The sequence below is a fragment of the Neovison vison genome, chromosome 5 (genome assembly GCF_020171115.1).
Source record: "Neovison vison isolate M4711 chromosome 5, ASM_NN_V1, whole genome shotgun sequence".
Lineage (NCBI taxonomy): Eukaryota > Metazoa > Chordata > Mammalia > Carnivora > Mustelidae > Neogale > Neogale vison.
This window is the reverse complement of record NC_058095.1, coordinates 11479269-11501104: the sequence shown is the minus strand read 5'-3', so window position 1 is coordinate 11501104 and position 21836 is coordinate 11479269. Positions and strand designations below refer to the sequence as shown.

At 51.8% G+C, this 21836-nt stretch overlaps 1 protein-coding gene across 1 annotated transcript in view; it reads right to left on the bottom strand.

The window, feature by feature from the left end:
- Positions 1–21836, bottom strand: part of WIPI1 (WD repeat domain, phosphoinositide interacting 1) — a 32664-nt gene that overhangs the window by 2037 nt on the left and 8791 nt on the right. The window contains exons 4-12 of the mRNA XM_044247571.1: positions 18062–18158; positions 10012–10109; positions 9355–9447; positions 8606–8676; positions 7914–8021; positions 3688–3852; positions 2794–2901; positions 1934–2052; positions 1348–1448 (exon numbers count right to left, since the gene is read on the bottom strand). Of these exons, the coding sequence (XP_044103506.1) occupies positions 1348–1448; positions 1934–2052; positions 2794–2901; positions 3688–3852; positions 7914–8021; positions 8606–8676; positions 9355–9447; positions 10012–10109; positions 18062–18158 (960 nt within the window). The remainder of the gene's footprint in view (positions 1–1347; positions 1449–1933; positions 2053–2793; positions 2902–3687; positions 3853–7913; positions 8022–8605; positions 8677–9354; positions 9448–10011; positions 10110–18061; positions 18159–21836) is intronic.

Below are 21836 nucleotides of genomic sequence, written 5' to 3'. Positions count from 1 at the left end.
GGACACACTCATCCCCCCACGTCTGCTCTGCTCTGGTTCCTAGAAGATACAACCTTGGGTAACTGAACGCCAACTCTTGAGGGGGATGGAAGAACCCCCTTTATGGCTAGTTGGGGCATGAGAACCCGAAGGCAAAATGACTGGTTTATCAGAAGACAGCAAGCCGACCGCTGACTTTATATTTATAATGAGTGTTTTTAAGAATCAGTGCTTTCCACCCCTAAAATATAAACTGGACTTGTTGGCACTGGGTCTGGCAATCTGCCTGTTAAAAGCCAGAAATGTACCTCGCAAGCAGAAATCTGCAGAGCCTTTATGGGCTGTCCCAGACCCATCCCTCTTGTCATGCACGGAGGGCCCCAAACAGTCTTTTTTTTTTTTTTTTAAAGCTGACTGGGCTTACCAGGTCGCCCCAGGACTTCTACAAGAAAGAAACTAGACCTGGATGCCATCCTTTTGCAAATGGAGTAGCGCTTAAGGGAAAACACTGTAGCCCGAGACCTAACAGGCCCCGAGGAGCCCAGTCCAGCTGCAAGAGCCTGACTCTGCAGCTCTCTGAGTCTGGGCCCAAACACAGCTTCCAAGTCTAAATGATTTCTGGTGTATCTGTGCCCCACTCTAACCGTAGCTCCCAAGAGCTGTCTGCAGGTTGCTTGAAATGGAAGCTTGAAGAATCAGAAGCTAAGGAGGCCCCGGCAGCCACCCAGAGCAAGGATCCTCTCTTCAGACAGGAATGCTGGAAGAAGCCAAGCCTTGCACCGGGCCCACCAGGAGGGTGCTTGTTGCCATAAAGGCTGAAGCAGGATGCAGGGAAATGCAGCGGAGCGCTTCACCGGGCCTCCACTCTCTACCCGGCTGCCGGGCTGGGAGCCCGGGAGAGCCCAGGGTCGGCGGTGAGAGCCGGGGGAGGTGAGGGTCTAGCTGGCTTGCGGAGCACAGAGGCCCAGCCCTGTGAGAGAATCGTCCTTAGCAAAAAGGTGGCAGTATTCTGCAAAGACATCCTTAAAGGAGCCTCAGGCCAATGGAGTTTATGCAGGCACGAATTCCCACCTCAAGTGCAGCACAGAGAGTGCAAAGGAAGCCCAGTTAAAATGCCTCGAGGCTGCTGAGACTCCCCGGATTAGTATTCGGTTATTGGAATGCTGCCGGCTTTAGCCTGACACCTGCCGGCTGGTCTGTGGGGCCTGCGGCACAGGGCACCCGCCACGGCTTGGCTTCGGACTATCAGAGGGGAGGTTAGCTGTGACAGCGCGAGAGGACAGGGAAGTGACTTCGCCTCCTGCCCAAGGTGAAGGCTTCCTTCTAAGCGCACAGACTGAGCCACTCTTAGGGATTCCTAATGCTCACAGGGGGGAATTCATTCTCGTCATCAAGACACACTGGTCCGGTGGCAAACTCATGTTCGGGAATAACCTCTCCTCGGAGGGCTCCGCCGTCCTCAGAATAACCTGGAAACCAAGAATGAGACATGAGAGAAGCCCACGGTCTCCTCTTCTTCCGCGACGAGCCCGGGACAGGAGCCTCCAGGGAAACCAAGGGAAGCTGCCTTTGCCTTTTGAATGGAGAGACGTGCTCGCTTCGGCAGCACATGGACCAAAACTGAACGGAGAGACTGCGCGGAGGAGGCCGGTCCCCACGAGGTGCAGTTTCCAAGGCTCCGGCCGACCTCACCCACCTTCTACCCCGGGCACCGCCAACTCTCCACTGTGGCCAGTTCTCAGAGGGTGACACTACTCGTTGGGGAGGAGACAATTTGGGGCTCTGCCTGCCAGGTTTAGGGGCCTGACTTGAAAGGCTGTTTTCACGGCCACACCTGGGAGGAGGGAAGGGGTTCAGGGAACGTGTTCCATCCACGGGTGATGGTGCAGAGAAAGCACGGTCGGAAATGCGGCCCCACGGTGCCCCCGGCCAGGCCCCCCCCATCCACACTCACCTGGCACCGTGGAGGCCGTCGAGGCGCTTGGTCTGGCTACAGTTGCTGCGTAAGACTGAGGTAATGAAGGTCTGAGGTCATTTTCTTTATTTTCTTCCGTTGTTCCTGAGCTAATCAAGCTAATTACAGCAATTGGGGTAAAGGGAGAGAAAAAAGAGATCATCACATATCCAGGCTATTGCCAGGAGGAAAAGCACCCGGAAGCTCAGGCTTGCCCACTCCAGCTTAAAGTATGGACCTATCTGGACACCGCTGGGTCATGTGACCTCCCAGGGACCTTGAACGGCCTGTGTCAATCATGCAACTCACAGTGACCCCTTTCTCTTGCTCTTGGCCCACCGCGTTGCTGGCTAGTTTTATCAAATTAAAAAAAATGGTTAGCTTCTTTCTTCTAATGTTTAGCTTCTTTCTCTTATATGCACTGAGCGAGGATGGGCCCTCTGCTCTTCCTGAAACACCTGGCGAGGACGCTGAGCCACACTTGCAAGGGGGGGGCTCGCGCTGTCCTGTCGCCGCCGGAGGAGGTCGCCTTGCGCTCAGTCACAGATGTCAAGAGAACTTCTGGATTCTGTTTGGGCACCACTGTTGAGCACCCATTATGCACGAGGAGGAAAGGCTGCAGGAAGACATTCCCTTTCTTCGAGCACGTGGTCCTCATCCCGGCACGTTTCTAGAGCGTTCTGGGTGGTGAGGGCACTGGACGCTGAGCCCCGCACGAAGCGTGTGCCCGCTCGAGTTCTGCCGCTGAGAAGGCCGGCGAGGAAGACAAGCCAGGGCCCTGAGGCTTGTCGTTCCCGGCCCGGGGAGCTGCTCGACACCGCCAGCTCTTACAAGGCTTTTGTGAAAACTAGTCTCTTCACCTGTGGGTCTTGATTAAGACACATTCTCCTCCGTCCTGAGGGTCCAAGTTGTAGATGTAAAGGTGTCCATTAGACGATGCAACCAGCAGCCTCGGCAGTTTCTGGATCCTAGAAGCCAAGGGAAACATGTGCTGTGGTCTCAGCAGCGACAGGTGATGGGCCAGCTTCAGGTACGAAGCCTCACCCACCTTGGCCGTCACACTGGCTTCTCCTCCCCCCAGAAGCCTTTACCCAGCCCATGGGCCCCCGATTCTGGGTGTTTTTGGCATTAGTGATCTACCTGGAGGATTATTTCTTGTCTTTGAAAGTAACTGGGCATGAGACAGAAGGAGGCGTGTCGTGTGCCCGTTCTTACTAGTAACCACAAAAAGCCACAGCAGCAAAATATCCGCTGACCCGAGCAGGACACAACTTTTGGCTTATGTGGCTCTCTGTCTTTTACGGTGACAGAAAGGACAAAGGACAAACTTGGCCCACTGCACTGCTGGCTAGTTTTATCAAATTTAAGAAAAAAATGTTTCGCTTCTTTAACAAACTCCTTTAAACCACTTAGATAAAGTATCTGTCAAGCCCAGAGGTGTCTGAACCCGGACTGTGGAACTATAGCCTTGTTACAGAGTTATGTAAAAATGGGAATTGCTTTCAAGATAGTGTCATTATCACCAGAAAGTTGGGGTTCCCGTGCCAGCTTCCGGCACCCCCGCCCCCCAAAACAGGCATAACGACCAGGGAGGAAAAGCAGCTGACGGATACGGCAGCCTTCCAGTCTGCTCACCCTTCCTCTTGGCCGTCTCCTGTCCTTTGGCTCCCTGCACGTGTTTGGGGACTTGGCACTCTGGGCAAACAGCCCGGCGAAGGCTTTTGCCGGCGGAGGGTGGGCGGGGCCGTACGTACGTGGAGAGGGAGCAGATGTTCCTCTGCCCAGAGAAGTTCAGACGTCCGGTGGCGAAGGCCCTGTCCTGGTTCATCATGTCTGACACCTGGGTGGGGAGGTAGTTGGAAGCAGCCATGAACATTTTCCCCATGTAGCCAGTCCAGGTCGAAGGTTCTTCTGGTCGGCTGGGGGAGCAAGGCACAGGTGGAGGTGAGATAGCCCGGTGGGCCCGGGCCCTGGGCCAACTCCCCCCCGCCCCAGCGCTGGGGGATGTGCTCGAGGCAGCAGGAAGGAACTGTGCCTTCGCATCGCGTCCTGCCCACCCCCAACAGCTCGGGACGTTCTCTGCTGGCCGTGCCAGAAGGGCACCGAGGGCTTGTTTGTCCTGCGGAGGGGCCATCGCGAAGCCGTTAAGAGGTTCCCAATGCTACCTCTTCCCTACATTAGAGAAGTTGCATGCGGTGATCAATCTGATTTCCAGATTTCTAAGAAGGGGGTCAGGGGCGGGCACGAGATGGGATCGCTATCTGGACTCTGAAAACGAAGCCCAAGCCCGTCCCCGGTTCGCGGAAGAACAGCGCGATCTCAGGGTCAAGGACTCCCTGGTCAGACTGAGTGGGAAGCAGACCTCCGGGCAAGACGCTTTGGACGGTGTTTGGTTACAGCCCTGAAGCCACCCTGGGTCCCCAGGGATTCCCAATGGTGGAGCTAAATCAGAGGGACCTGCTGCGTTCCCCTGCCGTCACCTGACTCCAGTGCAGGGCGTCTCCTGGACACAGGGGTGGCTGCTCTGTCGGTGACAGGTGGGAATGGGTGGGGGCACAGCCCTGCCTTCGCGCTGTGTGTACTGGGGCCGCATCAAGGACTACTGGCCACACGCATTCCTGGGAGCACTGCCGAGAGGCCGCTTGTGTACAGGGCCTGGGGCCGGTGGGGATCGCACGCCGCGGCTCGGAAGCCCGGGCTTCTTTCTCACTGTTTACCAGTCGGGTAGGTGGGCCCTGGACAAGCCTCTGGGCCTGGATGTTCCCATCGGAAACTGACGGCCCCTCTTAGTGGTTTCGCCCTTATTCTGTGATCCTGAGCATCACGAGACAGACCCGTCCTGTTTGCTCTGCGTCTCTGTGCCAAGGGGTAGGATGTGCCAAGAGGCAAAGAGGCCCTGCGCTCCCAGGGCAGACACGGCACAGAGACATCTACTGTGACACCCCGCAGAGGGTGTGGGTAGGCGCTCCTCCAGGACCGCGGAGGAGGGACAGGGAGATGGAGTTCCTTCACCTCCCAGAGAAACCACGATAACCTCAGTTGGCTAACATGCCACCTGGCAGGGCTGTCCTGAGCACGGGAACGGTGACCCCTGCTGAGGACCTCACGTCGTGCCTGGCACACGGCAGATGCTATTTGATAAGACGGTGTCTGCACCGACTGGGGATGTTCTGGGGGTGGTGGCCTCGAGGCCGGGCTCTGGAGGCAGGTCCAACTCAGCTGTGGGTGCACTGGGACAGGAAGGCGGGGGAGGGGGGGGCCGCAGATGCAGAGGCAGGTGCACAAGGCCTATGGGAGCCCCAGCCAAGCTGGTCTGGCTGTGGTGCCTGAGGCAGGAAGGCCGCACAGCAGGTAAGATGCACCAAGAAGGGCCTTGAATGCCGGGCCTGTGGAGCCGGCACTTCTTTCCCAGAGCCGGGGGAGTGGGGGGCAGTAACGGTTTCTGAGGAGGGAGGGTCAGGTTTAAAGGAATGCTTCCAGAAAACTAGCCCGCTGAGAAGATACAGGACAGACTGGTAAGAAGAGCCCAGAGAGAGTGAGACATAACCGAGCAGACAGGAGACGCTCAAGACCCGGTTCAGGCGGCAGCCTGAGAAACGGGGCTGCAGAGGCCGCTGGGAGCCATCGCAGCGGCCCCTGCTTCATGCACAGCCAAGCGGAAGGTCAAGAGCCACCCGGGGGAGGAAGGGGTTGTTCCCAGCTCTCTGAGATCACTGACGGAAGCAGGAGAGCCTTCAAATGGTAACGTCTGGTCTGAAGCCCCAATTACGAACTCAGATGAAGACAGGGCTGAAGCAGGGCTTGGGGTCACTCCATCATGGCACCTCGGGGTCACTCCCAGCAGCCCAGCCACCCTCCCGTGCTCCGCACTATCACACCAGCTCCCGAAGAGATCTGGGCTTATGTTTTACAAGCTGTCTGAGAGGAGATAGGAAAGTCCAGAAAACACATAGAAGCTCTAGGGAGACCATGCAGGGTCAGAAGAACTATAGGACAAACACTGAGCTCTGGGATGCCCATGAACAGGGGTGGACATTCATGGGGTTCCAGGCAAACAGGAGCTGGGAGGAAGCAGCCCCTGCGGTTTCTGACACCAGTCAGGGGGACGAGGTTTCCCAGGAAAGAGTGTTGCACTAGCCTGTGGAGGGAAGACGGAGCCAGGTCTGAAAATCCTTGGCACTTCCTGACTTGGTTGCTGGAACCCTTGGATGGAGTTTCAGAGGAAGGGGGGCAGAAGCCAGGTACGGGTGTCAGACAGACACACACTAATACATACACAACAGGAGTGGGGGACGGTGTTGGACAGACATGTACTACACCAAACAGCCAGAACGAGGCCGGGCACGGTATTTGGAAAGTGAGTGGAAAAAGGGTCTTTCTCGTAGACGTTCTACCACATTAGGAGAATTAGTTACAAAAGAGGGGAACTGTGGCACAACTGTGAAAGTGTGGAAGCAAGTCCCTGGGACGTTTCCTAAACACCCCTGGAGTTTTCGCTCTGGAGAAGCTCTAGAAGCCTGGGTGGGTATAAAACTTGCTACTTCCATGCGAACCCTGGGACTTGTAGATGGGGACCGGCTTTGAGCAACACACAGGACGGCTCTGAACCCCAGCTGACTTAGGGATGAAACTTCTCCCACCTCCCAGGACTCCCATGGTGAGCCGAGGAAGGCTGTGTGTGAGAAGACTATAAAGTGCAGTGCTCTATCGACGTACGAGTCATTGTCATTGCTAACTCTGCCACCTGCCTTCTGTGTGTAACCGAGCTCATCGTGTTTCAATTTCCTATCACGGCACCAAAGAGGCAGGAGACATGAGGCATCTGAAGTTCTGAGGAAGGTATGGACCAGAAGCTACCAGATGCTACCAGAAGCAGGACCTTGACCATGGGAAGAGGTCATGGACAATGGCTGGTGGGGAGGAGAGTCCTTTCCAGTGTGAGGTTATCTCCAAGGGTAGGCACGGTCATGCCCACAGCAGGTAGTTCACGCTACGTCTATGTCCGAGTGCTCACAGCTATGGTGGAATTCCTAGGAATGGCCCCAAGATTCCATGCCCCGGTCCCCAGAACATGTGACAGTGATGAATGAGCCCTCCAGTGACTGTTATATGGCCCAGGTGGCCGGAGGTAGGGAGATTACCGAGCTGGGCTTGCTCTAATCACAGGAGCCTTTAAAAGCAGAGAGGGCTATCCACCTGGTGGCAGACGAGGAAGGCAGAAGGCCAAGTTGGAGCGCTCCAGCGCACAGGAAGGGATCGGTGCGGCACCGCTGGGCCGACGGCAAGGTGCCGAAGGAAGCGGGTGGGCTCTTGAGCACAGACTCCAAGGATGCGGGCACCTCACCACTACCACCGCATCGCCCGGGATTCTTACCAGGAATGGGGCTCGTTTGGAAGAGGGCTCTGAGCTCCAGATAAGAGTGGGGCTACCTGCCATGGGGATTTCTGCCTTGTGAGACCCTGGGTGGAGAACTTGGCCATGGGGTCCTGGGCGAGCAAACGGTGCCATAATGAACATGTGTTCCTTGAAGCCATGACGTCTGTGGTTACTCGTTACAGCAGCGAGAGGAAACTAATGCCCACACCCCCGGCTGCAGTTTAAGGCATGCTGTGCTCCGGCCACTGGTGCAGCCACTGGCGCTAGGAGTGTCTGCCCGCGACTCAGTGGTGGGCCGGCCGGCGGAGATGAGCAGACTACTGTGCCAACAGCTTCTCCTGGGTGCAGGCACTTGCTGAACACTTCGGCTCCAGGGAACTCCCTTAGCCCTCATGACAAGCCCAGAAGGCCTCGGTGATCATTTTGCACTGAGGTACGGGAAGACTGAATTACCCGCCTGGGTCTCCTAGCACAGGGCAGGGCCAGGGTGTGAACTCGAGGGGGTGGCCCCAGGTTTCGTGTGTCCTTGCGTGACACCACCCCGTCGGGAAGACCTACCAGGAAGGCCGGTCCACGCGGGTTTGACGTCTGGCGCTGGCTTACCTGTTAGTGAGGTGCTCCAGCTTGAAGATGTGCACGGTCTCGGTGTTGCTGGAGGCACAGAGGAACTGAGAGTCCATGCTGAACACGAGCGAGCTGATGGTCACGTACCTGGGAACACAGCGATGCAGAGACAGACCAGTGAGCCAGAAAGGTGAGGGTGACTGCTCGCTGGTTCAAAAACCAGCTTTTTAAGAAAACCCGATGTGTCCTGGAGAGTCTAGGTATTCTCCGATGCCCCGACACGGTGTCATTCACATTTAGGGATTCTTGCTGGCAAGATTCGTAAGGGGTCCCGGTCTCCAGCAGGAAGAAACAAGGCACGGCCCCCTCCTGTCATCTCAGACGTCTTCCAGCTGCTCGGTGCACAGATCCAGCTGCAAATGCCACAGCCACTAGGATCCCGGCCCATCACACTTGACAAATTGCTTCTGGACAGTGACTTGTTCTCTCTCACGTCTCCTTTGCTAGCGGCCCTCGCGCATCAGAAAAGGGCTCCCGTGGCCGAGGTCCTGTGCTAGAGCAGCCGAGTTCTCGGGTCTGCTGAGCACCCAGCGAGGCGTCTCAGGCAGTGACCCTCCTCCAGGGGACAGGAGGGCACAGAGCCGCCCCTCCCTGCTCCCCCCGACCGCCACCAGCCATCCCCTGCGGGACTTGGTGACTACCGCAAAACAGGCTTCACGGTGAACACAGACCTTTTCATGCCTCTCCGAAACTCGTAGAGCTTTTGCCCGTCTGGTACGGAGAACACCCGGATGACCGTGCCCTGTAAAAGACAGCAGGTGCACACTTCATACCATTAATGGCTTCGTACCCAGATGTCCCTTCAGAGAAGAGCTTGTTTTCTTGGTTTGGAACATCTGTCTCCGAGGAGGAAGCACAAAATGTCAGACACGGGCTTTTTTGTGCGTATACTGCTATAGAAGTAACTCTTGGACGGCGTGTGCAACACTGTTTCCCTTTTCCCTCCCCGCCCTAAGCGAAGGCTTGGCAAGCTTAGATGCTGGAAATGTTTGCACTTGCTAGAATGTTCGGTCTCGGCCTCTCAAAAGACACACATTTTTCATGGCATTTGAGGTTCAACTTGATCACCCTCCCTGGCCATTCCAGTCAGAAGAGATCAATCTCACACAACATTTTGTTGGCACCGTTTATTAAATGCAGCCTCAGTGCGTGTCAAGGGGGACCTGCATGAACGTTCCTCAGTAACACCCCCAGTGTCCGTGTCAAGTGTCCCGTATCTTGCATAACCCAGGCCTTCTGCCTGTTGAACTACTGTGTATCCATATACACAGCACGCGTGGGGCAGAGGTACCCCTTGGAAATGGATTCCAAGTAGGCCCAGGGACCAGCCAGTCCCTGCGTGTCCAACCTTCGGCCCCGACGGGGTCGTGCAGCACAGCCCTGACGGGACAGCCCGGTGAAGGAGCAGTGACACACTCACCTTTTCAGAGGCGCTCGCTAGTTTGGAGCCCGAGGCATTGAAGGTGATGGCGGCCAGCGTCCCCTCGTGGGCAGCAATCGTGCAGACTGTTTTCTGTTGGTGACAAGAGAAGGCGGATACTGATGCCGGGGAAGCGGGAAGACACATTTCCTCTGCCTCCCCTTCCTCTTTTCTTCCAAGATGCCCCCCCTCATCTGCCGGGCTCCCTGCCTCTCTCTCTCTCTTGCCCTCCACCAGGCTGTATAAGCTCTACGTCCTCTTCTGGGCTATGGAGATTCTGCCTCCGTTTCCATCCCTCGTCCTGCCCTCGGGAACACGGACAGCCGGCTGCATGCTCAACGCGCCGCGATGCTGCCACCACTCTTGGGGATGTCCCCCAGCAATCCTGCCCTGCTCCCCGAAGCCTCAGAGAGCAGAGGACCGAAACGGGAAACATCTGGGCACTGTCGCTGTGACACGGCACAGCACGACACCTTCCATCTGACCATGGGCCACCAGCTGGCGGGCAGTTTCCACGACACTGTCTACATCTGACTCGGCCTGGCGTGCTGCGCCCGCCCCCCCGCTTCCCCCACCGGGATAGAGCCTGTGCAACACCTGCCATTGACCTCACAGCCAAGCAGGAGGGCTGCGTCTGCTGGGTCGCTGCCAACTCACCAGGGAGTGTCCATCGTAAAGCACAATCTCGCCTGTAGTCAGGCTTCCAGGGTAGGCCACATACGAATTGGAATGGTTGATAGAGAGGGCACACAGACCTGGCAAACAAGGGACGGCAGATGAAAAGCAGTGTCCGAGGGAGAGAACAAGCCTGGACAGGGCAGCGGAAGACAGCGTGGCCTCAGCGCCACCTACTGGCGAGGGGAGGAACGGCTTAGCCGATCTTCCAGTGGACTATTCTTGTAATCAAGGTAATCCCATAAAGTAAATTCACACTTGACATTGGCCGGGTCTTCCCCGCAGGAAAGCAGTTAGAACTCAGAAAACTGCAAAAGCTCTTCTTCACGTTTTACTGCAGGGCTCTGAAACCGTGTCTATTCCTCTTTCATTACTCTCTAAGGCTAGGAGAGAATTCACTCTTCCTGGAAATAAGTCTTCCTACTGCAAACTTGGCCTTCCTGCAGGTGACCACCTGCAGCTGGCCAGTCCTATCAGATTGGAGAACCCAGGAGGCAGAGGGTGAGGGGAAGGATCTATTGAGAGACTGTTCATTTCTAAGGCAAATGTCTGCCTCGATAAGGGAAATGGGCAAATCCAGAGACGGAAGTTCCTTTGAGGGCTGGATCCTCAGTGAAGATGGGTGTCTGCTATTGAAACAAAGTAAAGAAAGAGGACATTTTGGATTTAAGGTGCTTCGGCAATATTCTGGAAGAGTAAACAGCCCATCACAGCACTGAACTGACATAAATAATTTTTCTTTATGAGGAGACTCAAGTTGGGGGGGTGGGGGGAGTTCTAAAAGTATTTAGGTAAAGGATTTTCACAGCCATAGCTGGGTTAATGGGAGAGGTGTGCGTGTGACAGAAGTGAATTCAAGGAGTTATCAGAACTGAAAGCATCATCAGAATAAGAACTCTGAGATTAGGCCAGAGAGATATCTTTTTAAATGAAAAAAAAAAGCAACTGACATCTTTGTTACAAATTAGTGTATGTGTGTGCACACACACACACACACACACACATTTTTAAAGTAGGCTCCATGCCCAGTGTAGAGCCCAATTCAGGGCTTGAACTCACAACCCTGAGATCAAGATCTGAACTGAGCCAAGAGTCAGATACTTAACTGACTGAGCCACTCAGGCGCCCCACAAGTTAGTCTATTAAATGGGTTTCTTACACTTGTGTAAGAAAAATTGACATCAGGCTAAAATGTACCCAACCTAATCTGTTGGGGGAGGAGCAGAGGAATAAAATCTAACATTGAGAATGGAAACCAAGGTCCTCCCTCCTGCTCCCTGGCTTTGATGAGGACAAAGCTAGGGCTGTGCTCTTATCACTTGAACCCATGAGAGGAAAGTGACTAAGCGCAGAGCCCTTACCTGCACGCTCTGGCATCCTATAACTCCCACCTGCACAGGATCCCGCTCAGCCCCAGGCTTAGGGAGAGAGTCTAGACTCTCGTATCTTCCCAATTTTGCTCTGGGAACCTGAATTCCCCCATCTCTTCTGGGCTTCTTGCAATCCAAGTGCAATTTCAAGAGCGGCTAGCAGGTGGAAGGCATTCTGGTCTTGTGAAACAGAAGGCAAGAGCAGGGGAGGTCGGGTTGGCTTGCCTGGTGGGTTCCCAGAGGGCCACGTAGCAGAATAGGCGGTCAGACTGGACACGGCAACTGGGCGGGGGGGGGGGGCTTGAGGACCACGCCAAAGAGTTAAGATCTTACAAATGCAGTGGGTATGTGCCAGAGGTTTCTGAGCACGGAGGTTTGTAAAAAGCAGTGTTAATCAAAACCACAATGAGGTACCACTTCACACCCACTAGGATGGCGATAATCAAAGAGACAGATAATTGGAAGCCTCCTCCGCTACTGCTGGGAAGCTAACACAGGGCAGTGCTTTGGGAAACAGTCTGGCGGTTCCTGAAAAGTTTAAACACAGACTTGTCGTATACGCCCCCAATTCTACTCCTAGGTATATACCCAGGCGGAATGAAAACACCAGCGACATGAAAAGCAGTATCGTTCATAAGATTCAAAAAGGAGCGACAACGTAAACATCTATCAGCTAATGAATTTGGGTAAACAATATCCTTACAATGGAATATACATGCTCTAACACGGAAGTGACACAGAAGACCACATATTACATGATTCCCTTACATGTCATATCCAGAATAGGTCCATCTAGAGAGACCAAGTAGATTAGGGTCACCTGCAGCTGGGGGTATGGGGGGTTGGTGGCTAAGAGCTATGGGGTTTCTTTTTGGGGTGATGAGAAGGTTCTAAAATTGACTGTGGTAAGGGTTACACAACTCTATGAATATACAAAATGTTACTGAATAGTGCACTTTAATGGCATGAGAATTATAGCTCAACAAAGCTGTTAGGAAAAAAAAAAAAGCAGGGTTTTAAGAATATCTCTTTGGCAGAGATGGGCTGAGGACACAGAATCAGGATCCAGGTCTGCCATCCACTGTGTGACTCTGGCTGGCTTATCTGTGGCCTTTTGAGGCCCACCTGTTTATTATCCATGACAGGACGGGGCCGCCTATGGTGATCCTTCCAGCTTTCACATTCTAAGATGCCAAATCTTCATTTACTTATATCTTCCATCTGAAAATATTGAGGACCCTCTTTGCGGCAGGGAGAACTAGAAGGTCTTTGAGCAGAAAGCTTGGACAGATAACTTCCAGTGGCCCTGTAGAGTTTTTTTTTTAATTAATATTTAAATGTATACACAGAATAATGGACATATTTAAATTTAAATTAATATGCCGTGTCATGGACGTACACATGATACTAGTTTTCTGATACACAACATAATGATCAGATATTTGTCATCTCGAGGGAGTGATGGTCTAATAACTTTAGTCACCATACAGAGTTATAACTTATTTTTTCTCGGGACGAGAGCTCTTAAGGACTAATTGTTGTATCAACTTTCAAATATGCAATATGGTATTGTTAACTACAGCCACCATGCTTTACGTTACATCCACGTGGCTTATTTATTTTATAACCGGAAGTTTGCAACTTTTGACCCTCTTCATCCATTTCACACGACCCCCCAAGACCCCCCGCTTGGCAGCCACCAGCCTATTCTTTGTATCTCTTTTTTTTTTTTTTTAAGATTCCACATCTAGGTGAGATTGCACAGTATTTGCAGTATTGGTCTTTCTTTGTCTGACTTAACCCACTTAGCATAATGCCCTCAAGGTCCCAAATGGTAAGATTTCCTTTTTTTTTTAATGCCCGAATAACACTCCCCTGTACCTACATATGTACCACATTTTCTGTATCCGCCCATCCAGCAGACCTGGGTCCTTCCACGTCTTGGCGGTTCTAAACGATGCTGCCATGAACATGGGGGTCAGATTATCTTTCCGGGTTACTCTTTTCATTTTCTTCGGATAGACACACAGAAGTGGAACTGTTGCATCATGGGTAGTTCTATTTTTAATTTTTTGAGGAACCTCCATCCCATTTTCCGCAGTGGCTGCACGAGCCGCAGTCCCGCCCACGGCGCACGGGGGTTCGCTTCCTCCACATCCTTGCCAGCACATTGCGTCTCTGTCTTTTTAATAATAGCCATTCTGACATTCCTTTTTTGTTAGAACGTAAATATCCCAGAAAGGAAGAAAAGCTTAAACCGAACATCGAACCTTCTGTAATATCTAACAGAGAGTGGGATGGCGCTAGGTCCTAACAGGCAAAGGATGACCCTGACGCGTAACTGCTTGTCTGAGAGCTTTGTCTCCGAGGCCGGCCAATCCACTGAATTTAGCCAAGGGATCCCGCACACCAGCCTTCTTGGACTTAATGAAGGTCCCCAGAAATGCTCAACACGAGTTCCTTCGGTTTCCTGTGGTCCAGTTCTCAGACAAATCCAACCAGCTACAAGAATGCATTTCTTTCCTTCTGGAAGCCCCCAAGGAAAGCATCGAGAGCTTGCTTTCAGGCTTGGATATTACCATCCTACCTGTCTTCTGTTCCCCTGACAGGCGTCACACAAAGCCTTCTTCGGGAAGGAAATAAGCCTTGTCTCTGATAACATTTTATAATAGAAAAGTCATAGTGTAAAAGATTTGCACAGTCCAGAAAATATAAAGTAAGAGAGAGGGAGAGAGAGAGAAAAAAGCACTCGTTATCCTAAAACCCAGAGGCTCTTCACTATTCTCAATATTTGCACATATTTTCTTCCAGTTTTTTAAAATTTTTAAAAAGATTTTATTTATTTACATGACAGAGAGATCACAAGTAGGCAGAGAGGCAGGCAGAGAGAGGGAGGGAAGCAGGCTCCCTGCTGAGCAGAGAGCCCGACGCGGGGCTCAGGACCCTGAGATCAGGACCTGAGCCAAAGGCAGAGGCTTAACCCACTGAGCCCCCCAGGTGCCCCGAGTCTTTTTTCTATATAGGACTCAGGTTTTGATGTGGCTTTTGGATTTGTTTTAGAATCGACACACAGTCTCATAAATCACTGTCAGCTGCAACTTCCCTGAAATTGTTGGGCTATAATTCTTCTGCAGTTGGAACAGAAGTGCCTGTTATCAGTGCGAGAGCCAATGGGAGCGTCAGCTGGAATCAGGAGGAAGTCCTATGATTCTAAATCATCCCCACCTTGGTATTTATAGTATGACTTGACAAACTTAAAGCAAGTTAACAGTGATTTATACCCCGCAGTTCTCCCTGGGTTGAGTAATGTCTCAGAAGATGCTTTCCAAGTTTCAAAAACAGAAAATCTTTGTATTTGCGAGTGTTCTAGGTGACTGCAAATCAGAGCCATTTACCCCAGCTGTATTACCCTTTCCAGAAAGAGCCCTGGCTGGGGAATGAGCCACTGCTCTGTTCGATTACACGCACTGCCATGTGCTATAGACAGCTCCCTCGGTATTCTGCAGAAGGTCGTAGGAGCATGGCACAGCCGAGATCTGCAGTTGGCAGAACTTATGAGAAGCTCTCCCCCCTCACTGCTCAGCACACAGACCGCTGCGCTGGCAGGAAATTAACTCCGAGCCCCGTCTGGCCAAACCCTTTAAAGGAAACAGCCTGCAGTCTTTGACACAACGGGAATGGCCGTGACACAGACAGACACAAGGAAGGAAATTTACAGCTGCATTAGAGACAGGGTGTGAAGCCGTGGTAGAGCTCTGTGTGTGTCATTTATTTATAATTCACTAGGTTACAATCCGCTCAGCATCCGTGTGCTCCTGCCCGTTGGACAAGGGACTCTGTTTCCCTTGTGTACCCATGAAGCACCGATCAAATCAAGAGCCCGAGTTTCCATCTTACATTTTTGTTAAGAAAATAAATGAGATGGGGCGCCTGGGTGGCTCAGTGGGTTAAAGCCTCTGCCTTCGGCTCAGGTCATGGTCCCCGGGTCCTGGGATGGAGCCTCACATCGGGCTCTCTGCTCAGCGGGGAGCCTGCTTCCTCCTCTCTCCCTCTGCCTGCCTCTCTGCCTACTTGGGATCTCTGTCAAATAAATAAATAAAATCTTAAAAAAAAAAAAAGAAAATAAATGAAAGAATGAGAACAAATAAAGGAGATGCCTGGCCTCTGGAAATTTTACATTTCTGGGTCTGACGCCTCTGAGTCTGCTGAGTGAGGAACTGGTCGTGTCTGGGTGGGTGCGACTTTGACCGTGGCCGGGCTGGGGAAAGAGCAGAGCCTTTGCTCTCGCTGCGCTGCTCTCTGCCTGCCCTCAGTTAATCCACCCCAAAATAACTTTGTGGGATAACCATTATCATCTCTCTCTTCCTGGAGAACAAAGGGAGCTCAGGGGAAGCTGAGATGATAATTATAAATTTCAGGATTTGAAAAAGTCTTGGGCTATCTCTCCCAAAGGCATCAAATTTGTCAGAAGACATATTTTGGTCTTTCGACCCGCCCGTGGGCTTTCAGAAGGAAATGCTAACTCTGTCCTTGGATCCATTCATAACATTTATCTGAGACAGAGAAAACACCTCCCACTGTTTCTAATTTTTCTCGAGATAAAATTATTCCTTTACAAATAACACCCATTGTCTCTAACATAAAATACAAAAGGCCCACCCTTTCAAACCTCCTTTTCTCCCAGTTTAAAGTGCAGAAAGAAAGGCAACCAGTGACTTTTCCGAGCTGAGGAAGACAGGTCCATTTGCTAGAAATTAAGAGCGGATGGGGAGAAACTGCTTTTCACGGGAGGAAGGGGCCCAGTCCCGCAGGCAGACAGAGCTGTCTTGCTGGCTGAGTGTGTACGGGCAGAAGCAAGGGAAGACGACTGCAGCGCTAACACACGGACCCCCCAGGTCCCCCGGCTGAAGAGGGTCCTGACTGTGCCACTTCCTATCTTCCCAGAGAAATGGAGAACCGAGGGAGCTTCCAGCTTCCTGGCCACCTGGATGGCCCCTTGGCCAAATCCATCAATGTCCAGATCAGATCCACTCCCGCGCTGAGTTGTGCTTCGATTCGGCAGCACCTCTCCTACCAGCCCTAGCAGAAAAGCACATCTTCCTTCCAGCTGTCTGCATCCACAGTCCCACCAGGGGTCCTGGCCCTGCAAAGTGCGCGTCTCTGGGGACTGGTGTGGCTACATTCTGGGCCCCTGGTGGGCTGCACTTCGTATCTCTACCTGTCAGCGCCCTCTGTCGGCCAGGGCACGTAGTGCATCTTCAGTACATAACTTTCCAGACCATTTCAACCTCACGTTCCTAGAACAAAAACCTAACCATCCGCAGCTCCTTCACTTACCATCTTGCATTTTATGAAATATGCTTTAAAGTCGTCGTCTCTCAGAACTTTCTAAAGGTCTCAATGGCTTTGACCTTTGAGAAAATATTTTTCATGGCAGAAGTTTTATTTTTATTTTTATTTATTTTTAAAAGATTTTATTTATTCATTTGACAGACAGAGATCACAGGTAGGCAGGGAGGCAGGCAGAGAAAGAGAGGGAGAAGCAGGCTCCTTGTAGAGCAGAGAGCCTGATGCGGGGCTCGATCCCAGGACCCTGGGATCACGACCTGAGCCAAAGGCAGAGGCTCTAACCCACTGAGCCACCCAGGTGCCCCCATGGCAGAAATTTTAAAGCGCCGAGGTCGACAGGAGAGAAGGTATGCATATAACCTAGGTTTATTTTATAGGTAGAATAGAAAAGAGGGGAGGAAGCAGGAATAGGAGATTTTACCGCATGGTGGTCTGTGAGCTGGTCAGTTTCACAAACACCAACTCCTGTAATTCTAAGCTGATCCTGCCAAATGGGTATTCCCATCCCATTTTACAGAAAAAAAATCTGAGGCCCAAAGAGCCTTGGTGACTTGGGGTAGGCGATACAGACCTTGAAATTCAGCAAAAGTCGAAGAATTAGGAAACTGCCATAAACAAATTCGGCTCACAGACATTAACCTGAATCTCTGCACACACCAGCTGTCCCAGCGCGATGACTCCCCACCCTTCCAGCCAACCAACGGCCGCTTTCTCATTTACTTCCCGCTTAGTGAGCTCACACGAGTCCTCTGCTCTTTCAATCCACCGAATCCAATCTGTTCCCATTCTTACATGGGGGACTGGTTTAATAGTGTTGTATCCAAGGGGTTTAGTGAAGACCAGTCTCCCAGCACATCACCCAAGTCTAGAGATTTCACTGTAGCTTCATAAAACACATTCCTTGGAGCCTTTCTCCTGCTCATGCAGGCACACCAAGTCAAAACCTGCTCCTAATAATTACACCTCCTCTGTACTGAACAACCACAGACGATAATTAGGGGCAAACACTTTTTAATATCAGATGCACGAAATCTCCTACATGTCTACCTTAAGTGCCTTGACACCCTTGCAGAGAAGGGGTTCCAGAAGAAAGGGGTTCCTCAGAGGCCGCGGTCCTGAAGGGTGTACGGCCTAACATAACTGGGATCCGCCACCGTGAAGAAAACCTCCAAAGCAAACACCACTGAGACTCAAACCCACCCAGACACTGCTTCAGGTTTTTGATGGAGGGGGGGAAACCAGTCTGTGAGAGGAGCAGCTGGGTGTGACATCTGGGGACAGGTGAGGGCATCTCCCCTGATTTCGGAGCTCACCTGTTGGGTTTGCAGGAATATCCAAGATGGTCTTCAACAGCTTCATGTCCTTGATGTTGTGAATGTAAATGGCCTCCTCCAGGCACACCAGCAGCCTCTGCAATCACACATACTCATCAGTCCGCTGGGCCGGTTCCTCCAAAAGGACCCGACCGGACAGACATTGCTCATCCTTCCTGTGAGCCCTAACTTGCTTCTAAGCCTAAAGGAGGATGAATTTTGATGATCAAGTGGAAGATTACGTGGAGGGATGCCCGTGTATACACACACACACACACATTATCCACCTGAACAGAGGCACACAATACAAGATCTTAAAAATTTTCCTTTAGAAATTGAGATTTTTTTTTTTTGCAGGGCGGTGGGGGGGTGTGCCTGGGTGGCTCAGTTGGTTGAGTGTCTGCCTTCAGCTCAGGTCATGATCTTGGGGTCCCGGGATCGAGCCCTGTGTTGGGCTCCCTGCTCAGTGGGGAGTCTGCTTCTTCCTCTTCCTCTGCCCCGCCCCCCCATGCTCTCTCTTTCTCTCAGATGGATAAATAAAACCTTAAAAAAAAAATAGAAATTGAGATTGTGTGTGTGTGTGTGTGTGTGTGTGTGTTACTTTCCTCTCTTTAGAACAGGGACTCCTGAACACTTCCTGATCAGACTCCCTTTGCCATTTTGGGTAAATGTTTGGTTCATATTCCTATCAGACGGCTCCCTTTCAATGTTCATAACAAAGTCTTTCTCTTACACAGCGTGGGATTCTTTTTTTAAAAACTTTATTTAGTTACTTGACAGAGAGAGAGAGAGAGAGAGAGCACAAGCTGGCAGAATAGCAGGCAGAGGGACAGGGAGAAGCAGGCTCCCTGCCAAGCAAGGAGCCAGACATGGGGCTCGATCCCAGAACCCCAGGATCATGACCTGAGTTAATGGCAGTCGCCTAACCAACTGAGCCACCCAGGTGCCCCATAGCGTGGGATTCTTTACTCCCTCCATATCACCAAACTTAGGTTTTACTCCCTTGGAAGAATTGCCAGATTTACCTTTGTTCCACTCAACTCTCCAGCCCACTTCTGCATGCTCTCTCCAGCTCTGATAAAGAGACCTGGAAAGCCCTTCTGCTCTCATGTGCACCCCTGGTCCCAGGGTGCCCCCCAAGACCATCCCAGTGACCCCCACCCTATGCCCTGCCCCAGGCTCGGCTCCTTTCTCTCTCCAGCACAAGGAGGCCCTTCACTTCCTTTTCAAATGGGGCTTGTCAGGTGTAGAGCTTCTTCCCAATGGTCATGTTCTCTACCAAGTGGGAACAGGCCACGGGGTTGCCGTTGGGTGTGTCAAGGAACGGAACGCATAGCTCAGTGCAAGTGTGGATGCTGGGTGTGAGTGAGGGGCTCTCGGGAAGGACTTTTTCGGTGGTTCTTTCCTCACTCAGAGCAGCTGCCCACACCCCCTGCATGAGCTGACTTGGCTTCCTCTAAACTAGTGGTTCTCAGGCTTTGATGAGCTTGCCGAGCACGTAAGGGGCAAGGCCCGGCCTCTTCCTGGAAATTCTGGTTTGGGAGGTTTGAAACAAGTACCCAGGTCATTCTGATGCACACCTGAGTTGGAGAGCCTCTGTTCTCAGGCCAGATCCTCTTATCCCAAAAGACAACACTTGGAAAGGAAGGCACCTAAAAATACCACAAAAAACCCTGGTTGGTTCTCCTCCAGGGGAAAGCCTGCCCTGCTGGCTTCCCAGTATGATTTCTCACAGCTCAGAAAATGGAGACCATCCCTTATATCCCGCAGAAAAAGAAAATGTAAACACGTTCCTCTATTTTAATTAAGGCTCTGTGGTCACAGGCCTGGATGCTGAGGGGTTAAAAAAAAAATTTCTAATAGGGTCTCAAAATTGATGGCAAACATTAGCATTTCTCCATGAAACACATTCCCTGATTTGTCTGAAAACTTTGCCTTTTACCCACACTTTCTGTGCTTACTTTCTTAGGTTTCTGATAGGCTCCTGTGTCCCCACACCCAGTCCCCAGGACACGGGGTCCTCAACGCCTGCCTCCTGTGGTACCACCTCTACAGCAGGCTCATCCGTCCTGTCTGCCTCTGCCACCGGCTGTCGTGTGGCCCAGGCAGTGAATGTCAGGTCACCCCTGTTGGCCACGGACAAGAATTAAATGGGACAGAGGGAAACAGAGAGATAACAAGGGGGAGAGAGGAGGCACTGTGTCCCGAGTTCCCATGCACGCAGGCTTCCGGGACCAGCCTGACCCTGCAAACTGCTTGCTAATGACCAGTTTTCAATCCTAGCTGAACCCTGGGTGCGCCTTCAAGTCTGTCCGGTCACTTTGGTTCTCATCAACTCTGCTAAGATTTAGAAGCAATAACTCCTTCTCCCGATTATAAAAATACTGATAGCGTCTCTCCTGAGCACCAGATTTAGGTATAGATCCAGAGGCTTCAATCCAGCGAACACCCATCTGGATAACCAGGGCCCTCAGGACAGACGGCCGGAGCACTGTCAGAGTTTACCTATGGAAATACACCGGGTGTGCCGTCTTTGTTCTGCAAGATATGTTTTCCCCATTGAGGACGAGGGGCATTATATTAACCGATAGTGAAAAATAACATAATTACTAAACGTGCTTCCTTTCTACATATTTAGAAGAAAATAGGGATGTTCTCTCCTCATAACTCCCTACACAAATCTTTGATGGTTTCCTGTTGTTTTTAAAAAAGGAACCTCACTGCCCTGAAGACCCGCTGAACCCCACAGCAGGTAGGACGCGCGGCTCTCACTCCCGTTCGTTTCCTGCAGGGGGCGGCAGAGCCTGGGCATCCAGGGACTGTGGCCCGGCAGTGGGGGCTGCGGCAGGTGCCCAGCCCCAAGGCTGCCAAGGCCAGAGCCTGCACGTTCTAAGAAAAGCAAACCCCAAGCACGTTCCAGACTTTCAAATCATCTTCTTCGGAGAAGAAATGCTACGGAGGAGAGAGATGTCTGAGTGGGTTCCAAAGAGCTGGCCATTGACAGCGGGGTAGGGCTAGGAGCCCTTAGGTTCTAGAGGAGCTGGGGAGGAGAACCGCAACAGTCATGGCTGTTTCACTGAGGACAGGGGGGCAATCGAAAGGCTAGCAGACTCAGACCCGTGAGTGATCCTTTGTCCCATCTGGTAATAAAAATGTCAGAGAGCAAGTAAGAAAGAGATGAGAGAAATAAATTCTATAGGTAATACTTGAGAGTTCCGATCTTTACAGGACTTTGACCTAAACAATCTTTTTTTTTAATAGATTAAAAAAATTTTATTTGAGAGAGAAAGAGCCTGCATGAGCAGGGGGAGGGGCAGAGGACAAGGAGGAGGGACAAGCAGACTTCCCGCTGAGCCGGGAGCCAGATGCAGGACTCGATCCCAGGACCCTGGGATCATGACCTGAGCAGAAGTCAGACACTTAACTGACTGAGCCACCCAGGCGCCCCTGGCTAAAACAATCTTAAAAAGACAATCAGGTGCCAAAAACAGAGATTTAATTTTTTATACTGGCTATCACTGTATGCAAAGACAAAAAGTTTTGCAATGAAATTTAATGCTCCCAACAGATTTCGGAGAGAGCCCTTGAGCCAAGAACTGGGCTTAAAAACCTTCAAGCCGAAAACTCTCAAAGCCTTTCCCTCCCTGGCCAAGAGCCTGAGCTTACTTCCTTCTTTACTCCTGCTCCTTACTTAAATATCCCTACATCCTACTTCTCTGGCTCTTATCTACCACACTGTTCTATACAGACGTAAAAGAGTATCCACTCAAAGTAG